The following is a 25,669-nucleotide window of genomic DNA, read 5'->3' on the forward strand; positions in this document are numbered from 1 at the left end:
AAGGCGGACCGAATGAAAAAAAAAATCGAGATCTATTTGTGATGGACGGCGATTGAGCTGTTAGATGCATAGATTGTGCGTCCTTGAGGACTTCGCTGTGCATCCCCAAATGTCATGAGGCCGCTCTCTGCCTCAGACATAAACCTAATCACAATCTGTAAATGTTACAGCTGTTTCTCTAATAGACCTGGCCTGACTTTGGAGGCCTGCATCTATATTCACACGCATGAACCGAAGACAAAACTGAATGCTGATACACGCGACCGGCACATGTCGCAGCCATGGTACACGGTGTAATTCATTCACTATGCCACATGTGCATTAACCTAAGAAGTGGAACTTCTTTCCCTGAGCCCGGTCTGTTTGCTCTTCATTCAGTGTCATCACGCTATTGTGAAGAGTGTGTTGTTTCGCTTTAAAGAGACACACACACCTGATACGAGCAGCTGCCTCGTTCCCGGACTCCGTCCATTCCTCTCCATCCAGTAAAAAAAGTATAATGTATGCTAATCCCCCGGGTGTCAATAGGAACTCTGTTCAATGCATTTGAGATAATAGTGAAGAAGGGGTTGCTCCTATCGAAGAGCTGGAAGATAAAGTCAATGGCACAGTCAATAACAATAAGGTTGTAGGCTTTAATGAGGAATGTTAATTTGAACACAATCAACTGGATTTCAGCTTAGCTGATTATCAACCTTGGACTTGTATGAGGCTGTTGATAATGATGGTGGTACAGAGGGGGTTTGCCTCTGAGCTGTTTAACTTAAAACTAACAAACAACAACAACAAAAAAAAGAGTGATACTTCAGAAACTTAACACAGACAACAATACGCAGGTCTCTGCAGAAGATTTATTAAGAAAATGTAAGAAATGCTATACATACTCTATATAATACAAATTCTGGATAACAAATAGTAATTTAAGTTAATATAACTAAAGTCGCTGGGCATTTTGTGTAATGGAAATCCACCCACCATTCCCACCGGAGTCATTTAAAGTCCTCCTCATGTTACAGACAGGCCACCAGCTCCTCACTCTCTCCTTGATCCCATTCCATCAGCAGCTCTGAGGACACCTCTGTAAACAGATGATCCCAGTCCCAGCCCACATCATCCTGCACAGCACAAGTGAGGGAGAGAAGAAGAATGGGAAAGGCAGGGGGGATACGAACCAAGAAAGAGAGCGTGGGGAACGGAGGGAGTAAAGAGAGGAGAATGGGGGAGGAGAACAGAGGGTGTTAATGTACACATCATAAATCTTGATTACCTGAGAGACGGAGTGGCAGCCTCCCCCCGGCGCTCCAGAAACAGCTGGACGGGCCTTCTCTGGGAGCTCACGAGCTATATTTACTAAAAACTCACTCGCCTCTTTCACCTCCTGCTCTGGAGCCAAAACCTTAGTGAGGAGCTTCAAGTCAATCTCTCCATCCTGAAGAAAGAGAGGAAAAGGGAAACACTTAGCTTGCACAAACAGAGGTGATGTTGGTTCGCAAAAAATAACTGATCCACCTTGAAGAGAGGAGACTTACTAGGGTTTGGAAGGCGGAGTAATACTTCAGATCATTGTCCAGATCTCTGTAGGTCATAACCCGGTTCACCTGGATGCTAACAAAGCGAAAGGAAGACAAAAGAGACATGGAGAAACAGGATTCTGACGCATTCACTGCAGATAAAACTTGTATTTTAATCAAAACTTAATATAACGAGAGTAAAACACTGATTTCGCGCTACTTGCAGAGCAACTGTCTTAAGGTAAGTTTGAAGTTTGTGCACAGTTAAGCTCCAAGACTTCGAGCAAAGACCACAGAGAGCAGGAGACGGTTGCCAAGTGTTAAACGCTTCAAATTGAAACCCAGCTGCTTATCTGTGGGTTGGAATTAGGTGGGGGGGCTCTCAAAGTGGCCGGGGCCTAGCAGTGCATGCCAGTCCTACTTACTGCACATTACACGCTACATTGCCCCTGCAATGAGTTCAATGTGGATATTATCTCGCACAGAGAGCAAGCCCCAGCCTAATAACCTCCACCGCTGTCATAGCCTTGCTACATATTCGACACATGTCGGCGTGTCTCTCACTGCCCTGTAAATCAAAGGCCCCAGTTAGTAAGGACCCTGGTTGCAGAGTTGCATAAATCACACCCAACTGTTATTTCTCCATTCCACGCCGATAAAGTGGAACACTGCGCGGCGGCGCGAGCGGAGGACAGGTAACATCACAGAACACCAGAGTGGGCTACTGATCCAGTGTCCCGCGCGTGGACGGAGGTCAGCCGCCATAAAAGGGTCTGAGAGTGATGAGAGCGAACTACTGGGACTTTAAAGAGTTCGCTACCTTGGCGGAGCTGCGATTTGCATAGTGAGATCTTCCTCCTGCACTTCGTCGAGGTCTGGAATCACTGGAATATCTAAAAACAGGAAAAGTACGAAATGTATTAAATTGCCTACTAATACAAAAAATTGAAATACAGTAAATCCGCTGTGTGTGGCTGTTGGAAGTGTGTGCGTGCGTGTGCGCCTCCTCGCCTCCCTCCTTTTTTCTAGCTACATCCTCATAAGAGCCGCCCTGTCACAATAGCCATGCGGCCATGAATATTCAGGAGGCGAGGCGGCAGCTCATCCCGCTGTGAGAGGGGCGCTGGCCAGGAGCTCCCCAGAAAGCACCCCCTGCTACCTTAGCATTTGGGCCCTGTCAGCGCCGCCCACCCCCAGGACCCGCGGTGGCCGGCGGGCCGACCTCCGTGTCCACTCTGCCACTCCGACTGGGGCGGCGTCCAGCCATGTGCAAGAGTATTTGCTTCGCGGGCCCATCTGTGTGGGGTCGGAAGTCACAGCGCGGCCTGGCAGGGGCTGCGGTGCCAGGAGCCGCCAGCCCGCTGCTCGAACAGTGGGAACCCACTTTAATTGGCAAAACGCAACAGGACAGAGGATGGATCCACTCCCAAGAAGGACAGGGCAAACTTTCACAGCAATTTTTCAGATGGACACATTAGGGCAGGGAGATGACAGAGGGATAATAAGGGATGGAGACGGATCGGCTGGAAATGAGCCTAATGGTTAATAATGAATAAAGAGCTGAAACGTATTAAAAGATTTTATAGTTAACTGGGTTAGCGTTTGATCAACGCTGAGATTTGTTTGCGACTTTATAGATAAAGAAGATGCAACGATACACAGTCCTTCTTGTCTGCACTACAAAGTTGTCAAAAATTTTTACAAGTGTCCTTGCTTAGGGTGTGATGTCTTTCTGGGACGATGTTTTCTTGTGGGGCAACATATCACACGTCCTTATTAGCTCTTAGAGTGTTGACAGTAACAGAGAGACACAGAGAGAGAGGGAGAGAGAGAGAAAGGGTGAAAGCAAGAGAGAGAGGAACAGACAGATAGTGAGAGAAAAAGGGAGAGCAGGACTGCATGAAGAGGGTTGTCAGTAATCTCTAACCACAGTACTGCACCCTGAGGGGAAAGTCAATAGAGGAGCTAAATAGAGGTGAGGAGATGGAAGTCTGCATCTGATGTGAGGAAATATCTTGGCATCTGTGTCACCATTCCTTCAAAATAACCCCTGAAAATAAACTCAAGCTGAAGAAACATCGATCTCTGACGGAAGGAGGGGGAAACTATTTTGATTCGAAACATATTTCTCAGACGGGCGAAGAATCCCGGAAAACAACGCGGCCGCGAGTTAAACCCATCGAGTTTCACTACGCACCCGAACCTCGCCCCGCGCTGATAACTTATTTCTTTCTCTTTTTTAATTAAACCAAATTAAAAATGCCACGCTCGTTTAGCCGCTGACAAGATTCATCTGTGTTTCTGATACCCAAATAAATGCGGGCGCGGGGTATTTCATATTCATGAGGCCCCGGTGACACTTTGTCCTCTCATTTACAAAGCACAGCGTTCAGCAGAATCCATCCCCCCTGGACCCCCAATCAAATTTAATGGTCTTAGTGCAATGACATCAAAAAGCTTCGCCGTCCGGGCTCTGCAAACAGCCTCCTGAGTTGTCTATCTGTCCTCACGCTCCCTTTTTTTCATTCCAGCCAGTAATGCACTATTAACACACTTCGCGAGGGTTCAATGTGAAGCGCGGAGGCATATGTTGTCTATATGCAAAGTCTATTATTGCGTGAGAAAGGGAACAACATTTTTAAACGAGCTTCAAATTCAGTCTATTACTGGAGGTCAAGCGGGGCACGAAAGCAGCTGCAAACAAGCCACTGTTTTCTTCTGACGCAAAGGGCAGCTCCATCAAGAGGAGCTGCCTCTCCGCCAGCGCCGCACGTGTCAACCCACGCCGGCTTCCTTCGCTCGGCCGGACGAGCATCAAGGTGGCTTTTGTCCGCCGCGCGTATCCTTATTACGCGGCCACGTCCGGCTTCCTCGCTGAAGCATGTAAATATCAAAAGGGGATAATTTGCTGCGAATGTAGACATGCTCCCCGGCAGGCACCTGCCAGTCAGCGACATTGGAGAACAGGACACCCTCTCCCCATCGCTTGGCCTCCCCCTATAATCTTTTGCAGGGGGTCCGGTCGAACGATTACCTAGGCACGGAATCGGTTAGAAAAAGCTTACGGGACAACAGGCAAGACCTGAGAGAAAGAGACGCAAAACAGGTGAGTGTGTTGGCGATACTGGTGCTATTTTAAGTGAGCAGCGGGAGGCAGTGGGGGGCAGCTGATAGGGAGATGGGAGCAGGGGAATGGGCTGGCCTCCTCTCTCTGTCTCTCTGTGCGCTTGTAGCCAGTGGACATAAGGGATAAGGGTAGGGGACACAATCAAGATCGCAGGGGCTATCTCACTAACCCTCAGCACTGTAATTTCCAATGCCCCCGCCTCCAGCTCTGTATTAAGAGGTCTCCCTCCACAGAGTAATAATCTTTCCGGCGGCATTAACTGCGAGAGAACCAAACCTCCGGACTCTTCTTGCGCTGGACATTTCAGCCGGCGCGCCAACAATGTGTGTTTGTAGGTATAAAAATATAACAGAGGCATATTGTAAAACATCCACTTTATAGCTTGAAACCCTGAAGTTTATGTCTGCAATTTACACATGATTTATCATTATTTATATCTTGGAATAATTTTTAAATTTATCCAGCACTGGCAAATAAAATGCAGCATTAAGGAATTAACATCCGCCCTGCGAATATTATTCTTAAAAACCTTTCCCTGTAACAATAATGTGACGAATTATATTTTATGAGAAAATTTATGATAAAAAGTTGGATATTTAAATAAGCACCTAGTTGACTTTTTAGCTTTCTGTCCTGAATTTACAAAAATAAGCTGTCACATTTTTTTTAAAGATTTTTAGGACGTGTTAAAACAGGTTGTGGCGAAAAGTCTTGTGTTCAAAAATGTCATTATGTCAGGCACCAAAATCTATAGGACCCTCATTATGTTGACTGAGCAGTGCATGCTAAACTAATCTTTACTGCCTGACCCTGCCTCTACAGGCTGCTCTGCACTACAAAATACAACAATTATCTCCAGCAGCACCTTGCGGAAATTTCCAGCCCTCGATCCCGACGCTGTTTGTGGTGCACACAGTTGAGCCCTCGGGTGACTCAGTCAAAGCGGCAACGTTACCACTGGATTTGTATTCAACAGCACCTGTCTGCCGCTCTGTGTGTTCACGTGTGTGTGTGTGACTAACTGTGTTGCTCCGGGTGGTTAGTGGACAAACCTCAATCCAGCCACATTACTCTCCATCAGCCATGGATCTCACGATATTAAATGATCATATTCACTTGTCATGTTCACCGAGAGACGCCGCGCTCAATGCCCACACACTCAGTGGTCGAAGGCAAGGCGCCGGCACGTGAATCCACGCCGGATCCGAAGAGAGAAATATGGTTGGAGCATCAGTGGAAAGCGATGATCTGGCTGCCTGCTTATCTGCTCTACTTTCGGAGGATGAATGTGGCGGGGGAGGCGCTGGAGCTCTCCTCTGTGCCCGTGAGGAGACGCGCAGAGTGGGGGATCGCGAGGGTGCTCTTACCCCCTTCATCATCCGATCCTTGGGGAGTTTGCGGTCGCAGGCGTCGGCTGTTGAAACAGGAAGTGTGAGAGAATAAATTATTTAATGCTTTTAAAAGCCGAGCCCGACGGTGAGGTCATCGTGAGGAGTGAGCGAGCTGCCTCACTCAGAGTTTGCTCTGATCCTGGGCCTGTTTTTGTTCTTTCCCGTGATAGGTAGGCAGGGTGAGTGCTCAGTTTCCTACAGTGACGAAGGTGCCGTCTGGTTTACCAGCGACCAGATCAAAGTATTACCGAGACAGGAGTCACGGTATAAGGGATATTTCTGCACAGTGTCAGCCTGCGTGTCCCCACAGTCACTCAGGCACCGAGCTCCTGCTGCGATGATGAGTAAAACATACACAGCTCTACGTCCTCCACCCTCCTCTCCTCCTGGTGATGTCTATTCTAGTCACAGAACGATGTGACGGCGGGTGAGGAGCAAACTACAAAACACCAATAAAAGTGATGGTAACTCAGTCACGCTGTTTGTTTTTTAATCATGTTAAGTGATCGTTCTTGGAGGGCAAGGATTAGGACAATCTGAAAGAGCTACGCCATTTCAAATTTACTGCAAAGGGAACAAACGTATAAAACTGGCTTTTTTTTATGCACATGCACACAAAAATGTAACTGTCATCGAACTCAATCAACAACTGCACAAAGAGTACAATGAAATCAGGATTGTGACTTACTCTTCCAGGTCCTCTGTTGCAGGTCTTCTTGAAGATCTGTGAATCAGCAGAAAGAACAACTTTCAGGAAAAAACAAAACAAAAAACTGAATAGCACTTGTTTGATGTCATTCTTAATCTCTTTCAAAATAGTAAGTATTCAGTACTATCTGATAGTCCCTGCCTGTTTTCTTGTTCTCATATTCGTCAAGATTATGCAACTATTTTTAGACTTCCCCTAAAATACAGGGTTTGACGCAACACATAAATATATATTTTTAGCACACACTGTAATTTTTAAGAAAGGTCACAATCTACCGTTAAAGAACTACACGGATGAATACGAATTATTACAGGAAAAATTATTTAAAAACATAGACGCAGCCATAAAACAAAATGATTTTTAATTTTTTTTTAATCTGTGGCCTAAAATGTGTTTTAATAAAACAAGTATCCATATTTTTTCATGGTTTAAAATGCTTTTGTCAGCTCTCCTGGTAGAGTAGTGCCCCCTACTGGGGAAATTTGTTCAGAGCTGAAACTGTTTTTTCTTTGATGTTATTTTGTTTCCATGATCCCTCAAAAACTGAAGTGAACAGATCTCCAAGATGAACACATATACATTAAAATAATGCATAAACAATATATTTATCTGAAACACAAGTACTAAGAGGTGCTGTTGTCACTGAATCAGGCTCAGTGAGGGGACAACACAGGCAAACAGATTAAAAGGTGCATGTCAAATACACACACTTTAGAATAACCCCAGCATACGTTGTTCTGTTTTATTGTAAAGGGAATACTGACTCTGTCTCCTTCAGGTTTTAATTTATTCTTGACGGGGTAATTTTGTGTGGTGTTTTTTCTTGTTGGGATTATGGGTCTAAATATAGATGACATTCGTATGTTGTACAGGTTATAAAAGCTTTGGGGCAAATACGATGTGTGATTCAGACTAAATACATAAAAATAACTTTCCATTTTAACACTTCACTTCAGATAAACACAAACTCATCAGGACCAAAAAAATCCAAATCCTTTTATCTGAATAAACATAGACATTAATAAAGCTGTGTGCATGCATTTGTGTGTATGTTAGAAAAAGTGGAACATGTATTAATTAAGATTTTTTTTCAATTATTCAAATACAAAATTATGGCATGACATAGAACACGGTACGATGGCCAATCACGTTCACTCTGCTTTGTCCACATGCGAAGTCCAGACCAGCAGCCTTGAAGGTGCTGGAGTTCAACCAGTCGAGGCAGACAGGAGCTGAGGGAGCCTACCTGCCTGCCCTTGGACTGTGTCCTGTCTGGGGGGCGGGGGTGGCGACACTTAAGACACATTACAGACCCCTTGATTAAGACTCATGTAAGGCAAAGCGATAGACATGGTAAAACTGTCTGGAAAAAGTTGTTAGGGATAAAATATATTGTGACAACCCGGTTTCAAAGGTTCATCAATAAACTGACAGATCATTTAGTGTCAATTAGAAGTGATAGATCGACAAATCCTGGGATTTCTGCGCTGGGATTAGTGGGAGGAGGGCGGTGGTGATTGAGCATGAGGGGTGACATTGAAGGGAAAAGTCCTTGCCGGTTCCAGGGGGGACCATTACTTACTTTGTTTCAGAGAGGATCAATGCACGTGCAAACCCCTTTTACACCTCCTGTATTTCAATCACTTTGAGGCCGGGAATCAAGCGGGGTTACGCAAAAGCGGAGGAGCGACACGCTGACCTTCTGCGAGAGAGGAAAGATCTATTGAGTTTGCTGTTTTTCCTGCCTGCACTAGTGGTGCAGCAAACTACGCAAATAAGCACAATTGACTCAGCCTGTTCACTTCAATGCACCTCCTATGCTCTCACCTCCGCCGAGACTGACGAAAAGAAGCACAGTGGCAGGTGGAGGAGCAAACTGCTCCACACTGCATTAAAATATCGCGTGTTCAGTGAGCCGCGCACGGTATCGAGATTCAGATTTGTTATCTGTAGACGAAAGCTTTTGGCAAACACCTCCCATCTGCTCCAAATATTTCATGAATTCTCCATGTTGTGCTCCCTGTGTAAAGAGCAGGCTGCGGTGGTGTGGGGTGATTAAGTGGCTTGAACCCTTGTGATGAAGTGGCTAGCTGACTAACAGTGCCCTCCTGTGGCTGATGCATTAACCATGTCAATTACCGCCTTGCTCACAGATGAAGACGAATGGAGAGTTGCCTGCTCAGACAGGCTCCCTCTAACCTTGTTGATTCACAGCCCGAGTGCCAAATATGCACTGATAAATAAGCTCATTCAGCGGCATGAGAGTTCATTAATAACACATAACACGAGAGCACAGCTCGCAGGCCTCGCTTTCAGTGTTGCCGCCGGAGGAGTGAGGGGAAAGGTGAAGATACGTACTTGGCAGAGCCGGACCCGGAGCTTTCCTCTGCCCAGCCGCCCTGCCGCCGGGCTGGTTTGGGAGGAGGACCCTGGAAAAACAAAGAACTTTAAGAGAAAACAGCTTGATTGAATGCTATTAGGCATATAAAGCACAGAAACAACATGTTTTACAAAGGTATAGCTTTACATGTTGCCTATACTAACGATTGGGCCTATGATTCACATGAATACATATTTGACATAGTAGTGAATAGGGCATATTTTGTGCTTCATATTTTCGTTTCAGTAGAGGGCCCTGTTATCTTTACCAGGAAAATCAAAAGAAGCTTAGCATCGACTCTCTCTGAGCAGGGGTGCGCCGACAAAACAACCAAGCAACTGTTTGGGGCCCTGAGAGAAAAGGGCCCCCAGGTGGCATATTTTGAAATGACAACCTATGAAGACCCTACAGTGCATGAACAATCCTTTATAATCTCCCCAAAGGCCAACATTACATCTACCCATTTTGCTAGATTAGACTGGGGAGTGGTGGCCTGCGTACGTCCCAGCCTGGGCCCCTACGAAGAATCTCCCTAGAATCACTACTGTCTCCGAAGGTTCAGAACAGCTGGAAAAGCACTCAGCTGATTCTTTTGTTTGTTTGCTGAGGCCTGGAGCTACAAGTGTGATGAAACCAAACACACCTACACAATTTTGTGGTGTTGAGAAACGAGTGATACAGTATGTTAATAAAAAAGCACATTTAAATAGCCCCAGGTTGTGTTGAAAGGACTATTGTATTTGCTTATTCGCTTGTTTCCTACAAGATCGTGCTCTCGGAGGATTAAGGTGTGTTTACCTTTTGGACAAAATGATAGTCTTATCTTGTTCCCGGTTTTAAAACTACCAAAAAGTCCAGCACAGTAAACTGCATGTCTGGTATGTGCAAGAAAAAAACATCTATATGTACCGGATTGTTTTGTTTATTAGTTTTTATAGCAGTCTATTAGTAGTGTTAGAACATATGGAGCAGAGTGTGGGAACTATGTTTGACCCTGAAATAGATTCAGAGGAAAAAAATGACCCTCTCTCTCTCTAATTCTTTGATTCTGAAAATAGTAAACGGGGTATGTATCTTGGTCCTGAGAGCTGGACCCTGAGACTACCAGCTGAATGAATGAATTCCTCGGAGCGCACAAGGGTGGGCACTAGACAAATGAATTAGAGGGGGAAAAAAATACAGGCACAACATTTCTCATTACTAAATTGGGTCTGCAGAGGACAAAGTGTTCGTGAGGAATTTCTTTCATTTATGATGAAAGAGGAAATCATCTTTCATGGCTGGTTCCTTTACCAAAGCCATTTATAAATCTGAATGTCACCATTAAGCAGGGCAGAGGGAGGGGGAGCCCGCTCTCCTCTGCTGTATATTACCATTAATCGCGAGAGCCGAGCTAAACGAGCTCCCTCAACTTTGTGTAATTAGTAACTGTCTCTTTAATAAGAACAAAACGAGTTCATATTAATGACAAGTTAGGCTTTCAAAGCAACATTATAGCATTCCTTCAAGTGATGTGGAGCCCCTCTGATGTTTAATGTTTGGCATTTCTGACAATGTTTATGGGAGACATGATAATAAGGTCAAGTGTGTTGGAGGGCTATAAATTCATCCTCTGACAGTTATTTCACTCAACAAAAATGGAGAGGACCATAAGTGTCCTGAGAAACAAAACAAATCCCTGCCTCAGATTCTTCATGACCAAATATGAACCTTGCATTCGTAGTAAAATAGTTACGGCTGTTAAGGCAATTAGGCCTCAGGGTTTCTAATTTAAGATCCTCTGACGGTCTCTGGGGCCGGGAACTTGTGGTAGTCAAACCCAGCGAGCCCATAAAAGCAAATGAGTCTTTGTTTAAAAGGATGTCAGGAATGTAACCAATCAGTTGGGTATTTTAAGATGAAGAGGACATAGTTGATAAACGAAGACTGTAGAAAAAACAGAAAACACCCAGTCGCACGACACTGCGGAAAAATGTATTGCATGTGCACAGCAGGTCAGAGAGAGCGCGAGAATACTGGTTCATACATTAGGGAAGTTGGCCTAATTTGGGAACATTACCCTAAAGCTAGTGCATTGCTGGAATTGTTTTGCTTTGGGAATGTTTGGCTGATTTACAGTTCGTCAATCCAGAAGACTTGACTGATTCCTTAAATGCCAACGATAGCGAAGCGAAGTTATTTTCGACTGTCACACTGTCATCGCTGATAGGATTTCTCTGTGTATTTGGTCATACATTTTGTCTAAATTTAGAAAGATTACAAGCAGTGTTTCAAGGAGCAGTGAGACAACTTTACAGTTCTGCCTCGACTTAAAATGATTCATGTAAAATTAGCCAGATTAGAGGATCTATTAAAATTGATGGCAGCGTCATGGGACTGAATCAGACAAAAAAAGAGCGCAATTAAAGTTTAAAGGGGTTGTAGAGTTTGTGTGAAGTAACACTTCAGACGCATAATGCAAACACATTAAATCCAACACGCACACAAGGCAATAAATGAAGAGCTGCTACTCTTAACGTTTTACAACATTCACTGTCTATGCTTTAAAACCTGCTGAAGTAGAAAAACAGCAACTCAAATATCATCTCGTCACCTGCATAAATAAGCACTCCTTTAAAACTTTATACCAAGTGTGTCAAAATAACTGTGTGTGCTGTAATTTGAGAAGCTGCGAACCTCAACAGGCCTGGATATCAAATCCAACCTGCTGAAGCGATGCAAACAAGTACTGCAGATCAAGTTTAAAAAAATCTAAGATGACAGTAAATGGTATAAAGTTGGTATTTGGAGCATTAGCATAAGCCATGCAAAGTTACTGCTTGCTTTTTTCATGCTACCTACCTCATCCTCCTCCTGTAATTCATGTATGAGACAAAACCAAAATGCATATTCATGAAGCCCGGTCTTAAGTGTAATTATAACATGCATCTAACTGTTTGTTATCACACAATAGCGTACTTCTCCCACTGAGGCGGAGGTGGAGGACTTCCTTGCATAACGAGAATCTTCAAACGATGATTGGTCCGCTGCAAGGCGAGCTCTTCGTCCAGACTTGACAACCTGGAAAATGTGCAGAATTTCAACATGATTTTAGATTTTGTTTGAGGCATTTGAGGTTGTTAGTAAACACTCTTTTAAGCCACGTGTTGTCTAAATGCACAAAAATAAGTACAATAGGCCAGAATATACCAACCACATTTGGTGATTAGTATGCTGTATGGTCAAATGATGTATAATTAATACTCATTTTTCATAGGATCAGAGTATTAATCAAAAAAGTGAACTTTGTTTTATTTATTAATTAATAAACTAAACTTTAAGAACTATTTTACCACTTCTTGAATCTGCCTTATGGGCTTACTGGGTCTAATGTATGGTAAACAGGACAACAGCTTTGGTCAAAAAGATGAAAGGAGAAGGGATGCAGATCTTGGATCTTTCAGGGCAACTGTACCACTGTCTGAGAAATGGCAAGGTATAGGAAAAGGTAGAAGACGGTGTGACCCTTGAGGTTCGTTTGTCTGCAGACATCTGGCAATTGTGTGGACATGGACACGTTTTACAACACCGTCAACTAGTTGGATATATTTGCAAATAGCTTTGAAACAATGGTCAAACTTACGACATAAAGCAATCGTGTTATAAAAACACGGTACAGAAACTTTAATGCCAGACGTCCGATCAAGTCAGAGTGGGAGAAAGAATAAGGACTACCGAATTAAAAAAAAAAAAAAGAAAAAAAGCTGTGCATGTCGGGAAAATTCTGTTAGCATTGCTAACCACTTCTTTAACGTTAGCATGATACTCAGAGACAACCCTCCCCTCTGCCGTCCCTCAAGAGCAACACGAGGTATTGTATGTTTTCAAGTAAGTGGTGGCTTGAACAGCTACATTATAACAGTACATTACCCAACACTGAGGTTAGCTCTATCTTAATGGCTAAGTAGCTAGTGCTAACGTCGCTGCACCGTTACAGTGCATGTTCAATTCGTTTTACAGCGCTGAAAAGTTAATGTTCCCTCCTTCCCCGTTACCTCACTGTAAATTATATACGACGTCAATCAAGTCACTCACGTTTTTCACCGGCTGCGTGTCTCCGAGCTGAAAGTTATCGTCCATTTCTCTCCTCCTTGCTACCGATGAGCCTGCTTCTTCTTCCTGGATATCAACAAGCGTCACGTAGCAACGCTCTCCATGGTAACGCCAATCAGGAGGAAAGTGTCTGTCTCGCTAAACCAAGTGAGTACACTAAATAAATAAAACAGACAGAAAAGAAAACTGTGTAGCAGAAATAACGGATATAGTTTACACGAGACATAAGACATGCTTTTACAGTGAACAGTTGACTCCCCTGTTTCTGACATGACGTTAAAAAATGACCAGAAAGCAAACACTGCACCATGAAACTCACACACATTATAATTTGTTGCTTTCTTCATTAAATGGGAAACTTGTTTTTCTTTTCCAAACACAGCTGCTTATTTCCTATTAACTCTTCACTGTGCAAGTCTCAAGACTGAAATATGATAAATTTGACCTGGCGTTCTGCTTGCTGTCCGCTAGATGTCATCATTGTGCATGTTTTACTGCACGACAGTAGCAGCATGCAACAGCTGGCTCCGTTCCGCTGAGCACCTTTAATATACCTGGACATCGGATTTTCCTCTAAAATGTTATTTTAAATATGTCGATATTACCCACGAACTTAATAATAACAATGGAATAAACGATCCACAGACCAGCCAAGAACTACATAAATTAATAAATGCTATCTATTGCGTGGCACACAGCAAAGCCAGTTTTATATTAATAAAATACAAATTACACTTTTGTCCCCGATCCCTAGAAAAATCAGTAAAACAAAATACACTCATGACAAATCATGTCAAACAATGGAGTGGCCCTCTTTTCTCTCTTGCGAAATCACATTGCTCAACATTAAGCGCACTGGATTCAAAAACAGATCTGACAACATGAAATTTAAAGTGTCGTTTCGGAATAGCACAAAGCGCATTGTCCGAGAGCAGGCTTCAACTCGCAGCCCCTCCCTCAGAAACGTCACGGCTGCTGGATATAAAGTATGAGTGAGAGTAGAAAGCGTCTGCGTGTGTTTGAGGTTGGACTGCGGAGAGATAACAGAGGCGCACTGACTCCGAGAGCACAAGTGGATGGAAAGAGCCTGATGCGATGGGGAAGCTGAACCACGGTGCAGAGATCGGCGCCCATGTGAACTAGAGAAAGAGAAGGAGAGGTGCGTGAATGAGGCAAGAGGGAATGAAGAGTGCAATTCAGAGTTTTGATGAAGAGCTGAGATTATTTTCCAGAATGGCACGGATTTGCTCCCACGCAAATGCGCATTTCGCAAAGATGACATAGCACTTGAGAAAATGGGATTCCTCCAGGAACAGGACTCACTCACGACCTGAATGAAAAGATAAAAGGGATTCTATTCAAATCGGAATTAGTATTTTGTTTCGTTCGTGTTGTTCTTTTTTACTTGATTAACCTCGGCTGTGAGTGAACGCAGAGTGAAATATGAATCCGGGCAAAGCACTTCTGTTTTTCCTCCTCTCACGTTGTGTGACAGTAACTGTCTCGCTATCCACTTGCACCACTGTGGACATCGACCACATTAAGAAAAAGAGAGTGGAGGCGGTGCGGGGACAGATCCTAAGTAAACTCAAGATGACCAGTCCGCCTCAAACAACAGGTCCAAGCCAAGTACCGTTTCAGATTCTGGCCCTTTATAACAGCACCAGGGAGCTCATTGAGGAGCTGGGAAGAGACCGGCAGCAGAGTTGCGGACAAGATAACACGGAGACTGAGTACTACGCCAAAGAGATTTACAAGTTCGGCATGGACAATGGTCGAACAGAACAAAGTGAGTCCATTGCATTTGGTTATTATTATTCACTTTTTCCATTCACATGATAATATATAATAAACTACAGATCTGTTCTGCTATATAGATTATTAAAAGGACAGTATTGGCATGAGGTGGCCAGTCGTATTTTGGAAAATTCATTTACGCGCATGTTTTTACGACCATGAAACAAAGGCCACGATCTGCCACGAGAGGTGCTGCGATTCTAACCCTAACCCCAATAATTTCTAAACCAGGAATCAGATTTTTCCAGCTGCTGCGAAAGTCCATTCGTGTCTTTTACGCACAGACGCGCCAGTGAGCAGTGGAGCGTCGCGCAAAGGAGAGGGCAAAGTAAACAGTCTAATTGGAATGAGCACCATTCCTCATACATACCTCACACCAAAGCCATGGGAACTCCTGCCTAACTCTGACACATTCCTTAGCGAGGAAAATTCTCAGGCTGTTAAGTCTAGTATTTATTGCCAACTCCAATACCTCATTTCCATTTTCTGGCCGTGAGTTTCCCCAATATTTTTCACTCACTGTTACTCACCTCTGTTTCCCCACTATTCCTTTCGAATAGCTCCTTGTTATGATCTAATCCCCCTGTTCATCCATATTGGTATTTCCTGTATAAACTAAGGCCTATTGATTGTTCCAGAAATCAGAAGCAGAAGCTCTCTGACCAGATTCTCCAGAGAGAGAGTTGAGCATCTGGACGTGTGCCTATTCACAGTTAGAGCAGGGCGATACCATTTTGAAATCAACAGGTGTTTATGCTGTGCTGTGACACTGAGCAGAGCCTCTGCCGGTTCCAGCATAAGCCCTGAATCAAATCCATTTCACAGGTACCACAAAGTGCTCCTGACATTCAAAATACACAGTCCGGGGTTTATCCACTGGTCAGAGGTAGCCAGAGCTCCCAAAACAAACACAGGTCTAAGGAGTGGGATCAGTGATGGCCAGATGCCCAGGACACATCACTGCGCTCATACTGTAGGCCTTACTGTAGGTGATAACACAAGACAGTGAACTTGACTTACTACTGGCAGCACTTACTGCCCCACAGCGTATCCAGGGAAGATATTACTCAAATGAGCAGAACGTGCCAGCATACATTAATTAACACTTTCCTCTCCCTTTCCATTTTGTAATTTTAAGGAGAACTGGGCATGCGGCAGTACGTAGGAACATAATGTCTGTCACCTTGATAATTTCGCAGTGTAGTTCATTTTCAACCCCGCTGCATATAATGAGTTTTACATTCGCCGTTTTTTGGATGGTGGGAGTGTTTGGGAATCTAGTCAAGTTTGTCCTTTTTCTTTTCTTTTCTTTTTTTTTTTTTCCTTTTTCAGTTAAGAAGTTAAACAGAAACTTTTCTCTCATACTTTAATGCACCACTTGATCCAGACTGCTTCGCTAGACAGCTAATGCAAGGCGAGCAGATGAAGCGAAAGGTGAGAGAGGGCAGCAGGGTAGAGCTTCCTCTGAGCCTTTCCCGTCCTCCGGTGTCTCTCCGAAGGGCCCTGCGCTCACAGCGCTGCTGGAGAAACCCGATGAAGTGAAGGACAACCTGTGGCACAGAGACATTTTAAGAATGACTGACCATGCCAGGCACAGTGGAGCATGCAGTTTCAGTGAAATTTCAAGCCAATCATTGACTCAGTGTCTGCTCAGTAAGAAGAAAAAAATGAGGGCTAGTGCTGAGGACAGCAGGGTATCTGATATATGGGATAGTAGAAAGATGATGTCATCTGAACAAACAGAGACAGAGGTCTTGGGCTCGCTCTCCAGCCGACTCCCACGCCTTTACCATTTTTGCTTACCATTTTTTTTGTTTGTTTTTCTCCAGCACAGACGTCCGCCGCATTATCTCATCTGCTAGTAGTGGCCTCTAACACTCGAGGAGTCACAGTCTGATGAATGAAGTAGAGAAATTGGACATTTTTTTCCCCCCTCCCTCCCTTCCCCCTCTGATACATTTGATTTCTTGTGTTTCTGAGCCTTAATTTCTTTGGTAATTGGAAAGCGAAAAATCAAACTTTTCCACTGGAGCCCCGGTGAAAACAAATTCAAATTCCAGATGCTGCAATTTAAGTAGATCATAGAGGGCTCCGTCGAATACATTTCCAAAGAAATTTCTATTATGCTTTATGAGATCTAGACACCGCGGCAGCTGGCTAGCACCTGCCGCCTTATGATTCCTATTTCCCTTGTTTACCGGCACAAAGCACTGGAGAGACTGACATCACCAACAAGCCTCTGGGCGAAAGGGCAAAGAGAGGTGATTCCTGAGAGGGTGCCAGACGCGGGAGGCTGAGCGCGTGTCAGGGTGTGAGGTGTGGCCGATAGCGTCTGGGCGAGGCCTCGCTTTTACGTTAGGCTGCACGCGGCAGAGCCGTTCCAGCGTCCGTTCCCGGGCCATCTGCTCCACTTACACTTTTAAACCCCCCCCCCCCCATTTAAGACACAGTTCAAATTAACCGAGTGATAAAATGGGACTGAAATCATTTCGTTATCCGGTGTCTGTAAATACGCTTTTCCCAAACGTGTTAATGAGACTGTTTCCCAATAAAACCCTAGATAAAGAAATTCTCTAATTGGAATTTAACCCAAGATTAGGGTGTTTATTTCTGAGGGGATTTGCCAGTAGAAACATTACATTACAGTGTGCTGCTCCAAACTGTTTACAGGTTGAGCTCGTGTCGGCGGCGTGATCATCTAAAAGGGGTCAAACAATTAGTGAATGTATCTCATTTTAATTATACAAGCAATCCCCTCCGCTCACCAACATGGAACAAATTACCCTTCAGACCCTTGGCAAAAATAAGCCATAATGTGAAATCCACCTAAAACCCATTGCAATGGGAAAAAATGAGGTCATCCAAAAGGAAACCAAAGACTTGATTAGAATTTCAAATCTCCCCTCGAAGTGGGGCTTTCCACCTTCTGTGGGGGAGGCAGACTGAGGGGGGAAGGGAGACAGGGGCAGGGGGTGAGGGGAGGAAAGGGCTACTGAGGTTTCCTCCTTATAGATTGTGTGGAAACACTGGACAGATATCTGGCTGTGGATGAACGCTGAAAAGGTCACCTATAAATAGGGCGAGTTGAAGAAGAAGAAAAAAAAAAAGCTTTGTGGAAATATCAGATAATGACTGGGAGGACACTGAAATAGGATTATGGGTCAAATGAAGTACAGATACTTGGAGATGTGCGAGTTCCTTTTGCATGACACAGAAACAACTTCTTCGGAGTTTCCATTTGTCCCCATAAACTGCCCGAGGTGCAAATCAGCTAAAGGTGCAGTGCCCCCTTTCAACCACCAGCAAATCTGAGGCTCGGTAATAAAGTTTAAGCTCGAGGTAATAAATTAGCCAGGGCTTGGCTGTAAGTGACTGTTTCCACTTGACTCATAAAAAGTTTGCTATGTGCTTGTTTTGCTCAACTCTGCATGTGCTTGGCCTGTTAAAATAATAAACTGTTCAGTGGTATTATGGTATGAAAGGGGACAAGGCTTCACTGTAACAGGAAGCCCTTCAGATCGAATCGCGGCGTGGGCATTTTGTTTAGCCGACTCCGCTGAAGGTCAGGTTGCAAACACGCGCCGGTTAAGGTGTGCGGCAGGTCGCCGCCCCCCTCGAGCACGTTCTCGTGGGCCGTGATGGAGTCTCCCTTCCTTCACCGGTTGCTCAGGTGTTGCTCCGCTCCAGTATGCGAATCCACATGTTCTTCTCCAGCTAAAACCCCCGAGTTCCAGGGAATTCTTGGCTCGTGTCCGAGCCCTCTGAACACCTGTTGGGCTCAAGTGCTGCGGTGGGAGGAGGAGGAGGAGCACGCCGCTGTCCCGCTGTAGCCTGTTCCCTCCACCACATGGGACATTTGGTTTTCATTTCACGACTTCAACTTGTTGCTAACTCGGACCGCACAAAGCATAAGCAGATGGTTTGTGGTAATGGTTCTCTGGAACTGGCTAGAAATAGTTAAAAACAAAAACAAAAAACAAAAAAAAAGTCATACTTTTGTTTTTATTTCTAAACTTTTTAAACATGTAGAGGGGAATCCTCTGCGAAAAGCTTATTAATAATCGGAGGGTAAACATGTCCACCCCTGTACCGAATTCAGTGGCCAAAATGAGGTAACAGATGAGCTCAAAGGGAGTCAGCCAAAAAAATAACAATCACAGTTCCAATTTGTCCCTTTTTTTCTTTTTGCTTTCTTTCTTTCTTACTTTCTTTTTTATTTTTTCTTAAAGAGGTATTTCATAACTAACGAGCCGTCGTTTCCACTTCACCTGCAGATGAACTCTGCACTAAGGGTATCACCTCCAAGATATTCCGCTTCAATGTGTCCACCATGGAGATGAACTCCACCAACTTGTTCCGGGCTGAGTTTCGAGCCCTACGGATCCCCAACCCCAGCGCCAAGAAAAACGAGCAGAGGATTGAGCTCTACCAGGTGTGTGAACTGACCGTTCATTTCCACTGTTAGCAGAGAGCGGGAGGGGCGGTGGGGGCGGTGGTGGCGGTGGTGGGGGTGGGTGGGAGGAGGGGGAGGGGGGAGGGTCATGTGCTCCGTTTCTCTCGGAAGGCCCGTGTAGGTCAGTGAGAAAGATGAAAACATTTATATTAGGGTGTCCAACTCCCTCTCTCCTCCTTTCAAGTGCTGATCAGTATTCCATGTGCTTATAGTCAAATGGATTCTACATTAGGGCGACTTTAAGAGCTTGTGCAGCCGTCTTTAAGAAACCCCAGATTAACATTCGGCAGTTTCTTCTTTCTTTGCTGTCAGTCTCAAAGCAGTTGTCCGTCCATGTTAGATTTAGTGAGGCATGAATATGTATATATTATATATATATATGTATATATATACACGTATAGACCTCCTCTAGTGCATTCATGATGACTTTCTGAAGAGTGTTAAAGCATACATCTGGTAGATGTCTGTGTGTGGGGTGGCAAGAATAGATTTTTTTTTTTCTTTTCAGTTTCCTTATTAATCTCCCGTGAGAGACTAGGAGTAATGATCAGGTTCCAACATTTCCTGCCAGGGAGACAAGCGTCTCCGGACTGCATACCGCCTCTGAAGCAAAGGCTCTGGCCGGCGCTGAATACAGACTGTCAGGACCTCAGATTGTTTCCAGGGGCCTAGGAGGAGATAGAGGCAGGGTCACCCACCGGGGGAGTAAACGGAGCCGCTCGCTCGCCCCCGCACTTTTTCAGGCTGGAGCTGATTGGCAGTGAGCTGACGCTGGCAGCCCCGCGCCCCCCCCCCCGTTCCCACAGGAAGACAGATTAGATGCTGACAATGTTCAGGAACCCCAGTTATCCATAGGCGCTGCTTGTGGGGCTAAGTGCTCGTACCCGCCACCACCCGAACGCACATTTCCTCACTGCACCTTTGTTCCAGAGAGGTGCTGGTGGAGATACTGGCGTCTGAAACACGCCGTCGTGTTTACTCAACCGTCCCTTTTCGGGATATTGACGCGACGATAGCGCGGTTGGGACATAAACGCCCTCAGGGATGCCGTTCTCATGATACGTGTGACACCAGTTCTGAGAGGCTTAAGTCTGAATGGCTGACGCGAAGGACGGCCAGGTTCTCATTGGCAGGAGGGTAACACGCAGGCATTAACTTGCAAAATGGGGATATCAACACAGGGAGTCACTTTTTCCATGAAGAGTAGACATTTGGCCCAAGGCATCCCGGAGAGTCTGGCTCAGACAGACAGCCCCGGTTTCTGTGTGTGTCTGTGTGTGTAAAAATAAAAGAGTTTACGCAGCTGGGTCACATTTTCATCTTTCCCTCGCAGATCCTCCAGAAAGATGACCCCAAAGCTAAACAGCGCTACATCGGGGGGAAGAACGTCCTGACCAAGGGGACGCCTGAGTGGGTGTCCTTTGATGTCACGGAGACAGTGAGGGAGTGGCTGATGTACCGACGTGAGTGGGGCACCTTAAAGTGGCGGTTCGTTTAAAGGAGAGCGTAATAGCCTCAGTAACGTGCGTCCCTCTGCTCTTGTTTCCCCCCTCAGAGACCAATCTCGGCCTGGAGATCAGCGTCCATTGTCCCTGCCACACTTTCAGGTCCAATGGAGACATCATTGAGAACGCCAACGAGGTTCTGGAGGTCAAGTTTAAAGGTGAGACCACATCCAGCGAGTTGAGGAGTTGAGTTCGGATGTGCACCTGCAAGCATTGTTCTTTCTCCTCGATATGAGCCCGCTCTCTTCAGCTACATGTCATGTGAATAAGCTATTAGGAAAACAATATTGTTCCAAGGTTTCAAACATGGCAACCAAGAATCCAGATGATCAACAATAGTGATAATCGGTAGTAGGGTAAGATTATAGAATAATTTTGTATTCTGGGAGTTTACACACAATTTACTGCTAGCTGCTTCCGGTAAGAACTGTGCTAAGCTAAGCTAAGTTAAGCTAATGGCTGTAGCTTGATATTTAACTGACAAATATTCTGTAAAAGTTGCACTGATCATTTCATCTGTTTTACAGCGAGAAAGCAAATCAGAGTAATCCCAAAATTTCCCCCAAAGTTTTTGAATTCAGCCCTCACCCCTTCATTTAAATATTTTCTACGTGCAACATATTTTGTGAAATTTGTAATCATTAGGAATGTCCGTGGCTCAACCTTCCTTGCGGTGAGCGCAGATGCTTTTTAATTTAGGCTTCCAAGACTTTCTCCATGGCCAGACTGTGGCTGCAGAGCGAGTCTGTGTTTGGTCAGTGCTTTTGTTCTCAGTGTGCGAGTGAAAAGATGTTCTTCCAGTTTGTACTCGCGATCCAAAGCCCGATAGCAAATCAGTTTGTTTAACTTATGTTTGATTTGTCTAATGTCTGAGATAAGCATCTCCCCTTTGTTGGAAAGAAGTCGGGTTTATTGTGATTAGCGCTGTTGAAGCACTGTCGTTTTCTTGGATGTTTTGCGGGTCTCAGGACTGTCTGATTCACTGGGCTGTTTTTGGCTCCCCTCCCTCTTTAGTCGCTGTTATAGCCGTTCCCCGAAATTTGATGATAATTTTTTTGGGCTAATGAATTATCAGCGGACTTTTCCATACATTGGTGTTCATGTTTTATGTGGTCCTGCAAAGCTCTTAACATGGGGACTCGCCATCTGGTCCTGCCATACTGGCAGAGCGGGCTCCAGACTTGGATAAATATAAGTGGATTGGTTATAAAGATTTAAATCTAATTTGCCAAATGTCTGCTTTCTGGATCACAGAAAATGCACTTGTTTTAGCTCTGACTTAGATTCATTGCGCTGCGAGCGCTCGACGGTGATTTCTCTCAGGTTTGAACACGAAGTTTTAATAATAAAACAACGCCGCGCTCCTTATTATGACATCGGTAAAAACTTCCTCTTCGGGCCCAGTCGTAAACGCGCTCCTCGAGGCGCGATGCTCACTGTTTTTTGTTGAGATAATGGGTTTCCTTTCTAAGAGGAAGAGAAAGACACAAAGCATGGGAATACAATTGATCTGGTATCTCACTTAGCACCGGGGCCTCCGGGCCCCCAGTCCTGGGAACACTTCTGACTGGCTTGGCCACAAGGAATGTGCTGCCACGGCGCTCAGACGTTTGGCCCCAAATTAAAGAGGGCCGTACACATCCACCAGCGGCATCTCTCCTGAGATATCCACTGCTTTAGCTATCAGGGATAGATTGGATGAGCAGACGCAGGCCCAGGGGGAGAATAGAGGGAAAAGGGGAAGTTAGAGGGGACTCGTGTTAAATAGGGAGAGGGATGAAAATAAGTCGGGCCTGGAGATCATCCTCATGTAAGACAGAAATCTGCCTTACCTGAAGTTCAGGCATCTCAACAGAGCTTTCACTCTCGGTTCTCTCGCTCCTGCAGGTACTGAAGCGGAATACGATGATCTGAGCCGTGCGAAGAAACACAAGGAGCAGCTGTACCCCCACCTCATCCTCATGATGCTCCCTCCCCACAGGCTGGACGCCCACTCCTCGTCCCGCAGGCGCAAGCGGGCACTTGACACCAATTACTGCTTCAAGTAAGGCCCTCCGCGCCCTCGCCCTGGAAAATGTAATGCGCCGGCTCGCCGCTTATTGTTTATTGTCTTTAACGGCGTATAATAGTTTCTTTGGCTCCGCCGTCCGCTGCTTGTTTTAGAAATCCGAACCCGCCGGCTAGTTCAAATGGCAAACGCCGCACGCGGCCTCGCAGACCCGGAGCGAATTCTAGTGGAAACATCAGCTGTCACATCTCGAGACGATGACAGGGAATAAGTGCACACGGGCACGGAGCACAACGAAAGGGGTTGTTAATCACTCAGACGAGCATGAGAGAGGTATTAGCTGATGCAAGTCAGGATCTGCCTCAGCACCGGCGAGCGCTACCTCCTCTTACACACCGTCTCCTCAGCTCTGGATTTCCTCTGTCAGGCTGACAGGCCGTACCGAAGGCACCTGGGCTGGCTCCAGAGAGGGAAAATAAGGGCACACCTAAGAGTGGAATTTGTGAACTTCTCTCTCCTGTATGACTGAGGCCATAGGGTGGAAAATGTATACAGCTCTTTAAAATCGCGTGTAATCCGTGAAATCAAGAGCCCTGTCTCCCCTCTCTGTCTCTCTCTGTCTCTCTCTCTCTTGTCTGCAGTAATTACGAGGAGAACTGCTGTGTGCGACCACTATATATTAACTTCCGGCAGGATCTGGGCTGGAGATGGATCCACCAGCCCGAAGGGTACTACGCAAACTTCTGCTCCGGTCCCTGTCCTTACCTGCGCAGCGCCGACACCACCCACAGCTCGGTGAGCCGAAAGCGCCGCAGCAAGTCACTAATGTCGGAAATCGGCGTGTAGCTGAACCACGTGTCTCCTCTCGTCTCTTTTTCCTCCACAGCTGCTGAGCCTCTACAACACCCTGAACCCGGAAGCGTCCGCCTCGCCCTGCTGTGTTCCTCAGGACCTGGAGCCCCTCACCATCCTCTACTACGTGGGTCGCTCCCCGAAAGTCGAGCAGCTCTCAAACATGGTCGTCAAGTCCTGCAAGTGCAGCTAAACGCGGAGGCTCCGGGGGCCCCGGAGGGAGACGTGGGGACGCGACGGCTCCCGGCACTACTCAGAAGCGGGTGAGAGGGATAAATAAAAAAAAAAAAAAGAAAAAAAGAGGGGCAGGGTGCGCCTTTGTCGTCCATCTGCTTCAGCCTTTCCCCGAGCTCTCTCAAGAAAACTTCAGTCCACCACTCTGCTCGCGAAAACCCACGTTGGCAGCATTTACCGAGGAGACTTTCACCACTTCGCCGACAGCGCTCTCAAACCCATCGAAACCTCTTGTCGTCCTTTTCCCTTTTTTTTTTTTTTTTTTTGTTGACATCAGTGTTTCCCCTCTCTTTCTTTAAATATATTCCAGCATTTTTTTTTTGAACAGCCCGTACCTCATACGAGCATCGGTAATCAAAGCCCGTTTCCACCGAAAGAAAGGAACAAAACAACAATCGTCTCGCCCACGACCGACGCGCTCTCGCGGACAGAAAACGCAGAAAAACGAGCGAGAACGCAAACCAAACTCGGCACGCGTCAGAGCGGTTGAGGAGACGCACGGGACACGTCTGCGCGTCCGAGCTGGAAAACCGACGCTGTGCACGCCACAGATCCCTACACTGTTTGTTTAGGATTAAATGCTGTTGAGTTTAAGAAGAGAAAAAGAAAAAAAAAAAAAAAAAAAAAAAAGATCTTAGGAAAAATAAAACATGCTGGAAACCAATCTTTATTTCAAAGTAGTATTTCCATGGTTACGTTTACCTCTGTAATGCAACAGGATGGTGATTCCAGGGATTGTTATGTTTTAAAGTGAAGCCTTTCTGTTGTATGAGACGATGTATGTCACTAAGTGAACTTAACTAGATCACAAACTGTAAATGTTATTTTTTTTTTTCTTATTACTCTTGGAAACACTTTTTTTTAATTAAAAAAAAATGGACCATTGGATTGATTTGTATTTTCATTACTGCTGGAGCTCTTGTGTTCGTCATTAACAGTCGTCGTTTCTAGAGTTTTAAAGGACCTGAACTAAGTCAAAATGAAGTGAAAACACTGACACATACCGACACAATCATCATGGTTTATTGCCTTTTAGGTATTCATTTCGATGTTGCTTGCTACAAACCGCCCAAATGTTTACCAAAAAAAAAAAAAAAATATCACATCTCCATGCACGTATATTGTAAACAGTAAGGAACAGAAAGAATGATAACATTGCACTGTAAACAACGTTGTATCACCACAGTAGATTATGCACATCGATTTGGATTCTGCTGCTTGGAGTCTTGTAATACAGCATGCACTGGCTTTGACGGTAATAAATCCACAACATGAAGCTAAACAATCGATCACACGTGTTACAAAAACACTGTCACTTCTATTAAAATCTGTTCTGTTGTACTGCATCGAAAACTACAATCAGTGCAAACTCTTACCCTGATGATGATGATGATGATGATGATGATGATGATCACCACTTGATGTGAGAATGCCATGCACAAAATTCAAGTATTTGAGACAAAGTCCGCGTACGCAACGATCAGCCAAAACATTACAACCACCGACGGTGGATGCCATCTTTTGACAATACGACGTCCTGCTGGGAAACATCTGGATTAATTAATGCAGATGTCACTCAGACATGTACCACCCACACAGACCAGATCAGA

General features: G+C 45.2%; 2 protein-coding genes across 3 annotated transcripts; one reads left to right on the forward strand and one right to left on the reverse strand.

Annotated features, from left to right (window-relative positions):
• Positions 1 to 833: 833 nt before the first annotated feature.
• LOC125023327 (intraflagellar transport protein 43 homolog A) lies at positions 834 to 17,440 on the reverse strand. 2 transcript variants are annotated; one of them, XM_047610522.1, is made up of 11 exons: positions 15,538 to 17,440; positions 13,193 to 13,366; positions 12,077 to 12,178; positions 11,960 to 11,971; positions 9,097 to 9,167; positions 6,718 to 6,753; positions 6,006 to 6,052; positions 2,332 to 2,404; positions 1,530 to 1,605; positions 1,367 to 1,429; positions 834 to 1,115 (listed from the first exon to the last, which is right to left on the reverse strand). In XM_047610522.1, exons 2-11 carry the CDS (start codon positions 13,235 to 13,237, stop codon positions 1,011 to 1,013), a joined length of 630 nt encoding a protein of 209 aa, XP_047466478.1. In that variant the 5' UTR covers positions 13,238 to 13,366; positions 15,538 to 17,440; the 3' UTR covers positions 834 to 1,010. The 2 variants fall into 2 exon arrangements, with proteins under 2 accessions (XP_047466478.1, XP_047466479.1); XM_047610523.1 differs by lacking the exon at positions 11,960 to 11,971 and having other exon boundaries at positions 15,538 to 15,680.
• On the forward strand, positions 14,206 to 24,947 carry LOC125023326 (transforming growth factor beta-3 proprotein-like). Its single transcript, XM_047610521.1, has 7 exons — positions 14,206 to 14,999; positions 19,282 to 19,439; positions 20,794 to 20,923; positions 21,016 to 21,123; positions 22,853 to 23,009; positions 23,615 to 23,768; positions 23,860 to 24,947. The coding sequence occupies exons 1-7, from the start codon at positions 14,654 to 14,656 to the stop codon at positions 24,016 to 24,018; spliced, it is 1,212 nt and encodes a 403-aa protein (XP_047466477.1). The 5' UTR covers positions 14,206 to 14,653; the 3' UTR covers positions 24,019 to 24,947.
• Positions 24,948 to 25,669: the final 722 nt, after the last annotated feature.

The sequence above is a fragment of the Mugil cephalus genome, chromosome 17, assembly GCF_022458985.1.
Source record: "Mugil cephalus isolate CIBA_MC_2020 chromosome 17, CIBA_Mcephalus_1.1, whole genome shotgun sequence".
Lineage (NCBI taxonomy): Eukaryota > Metazoa > Chordata > Actinopteri > Mugiliformes > Mugilidae > Mugil > Mugil cephalus.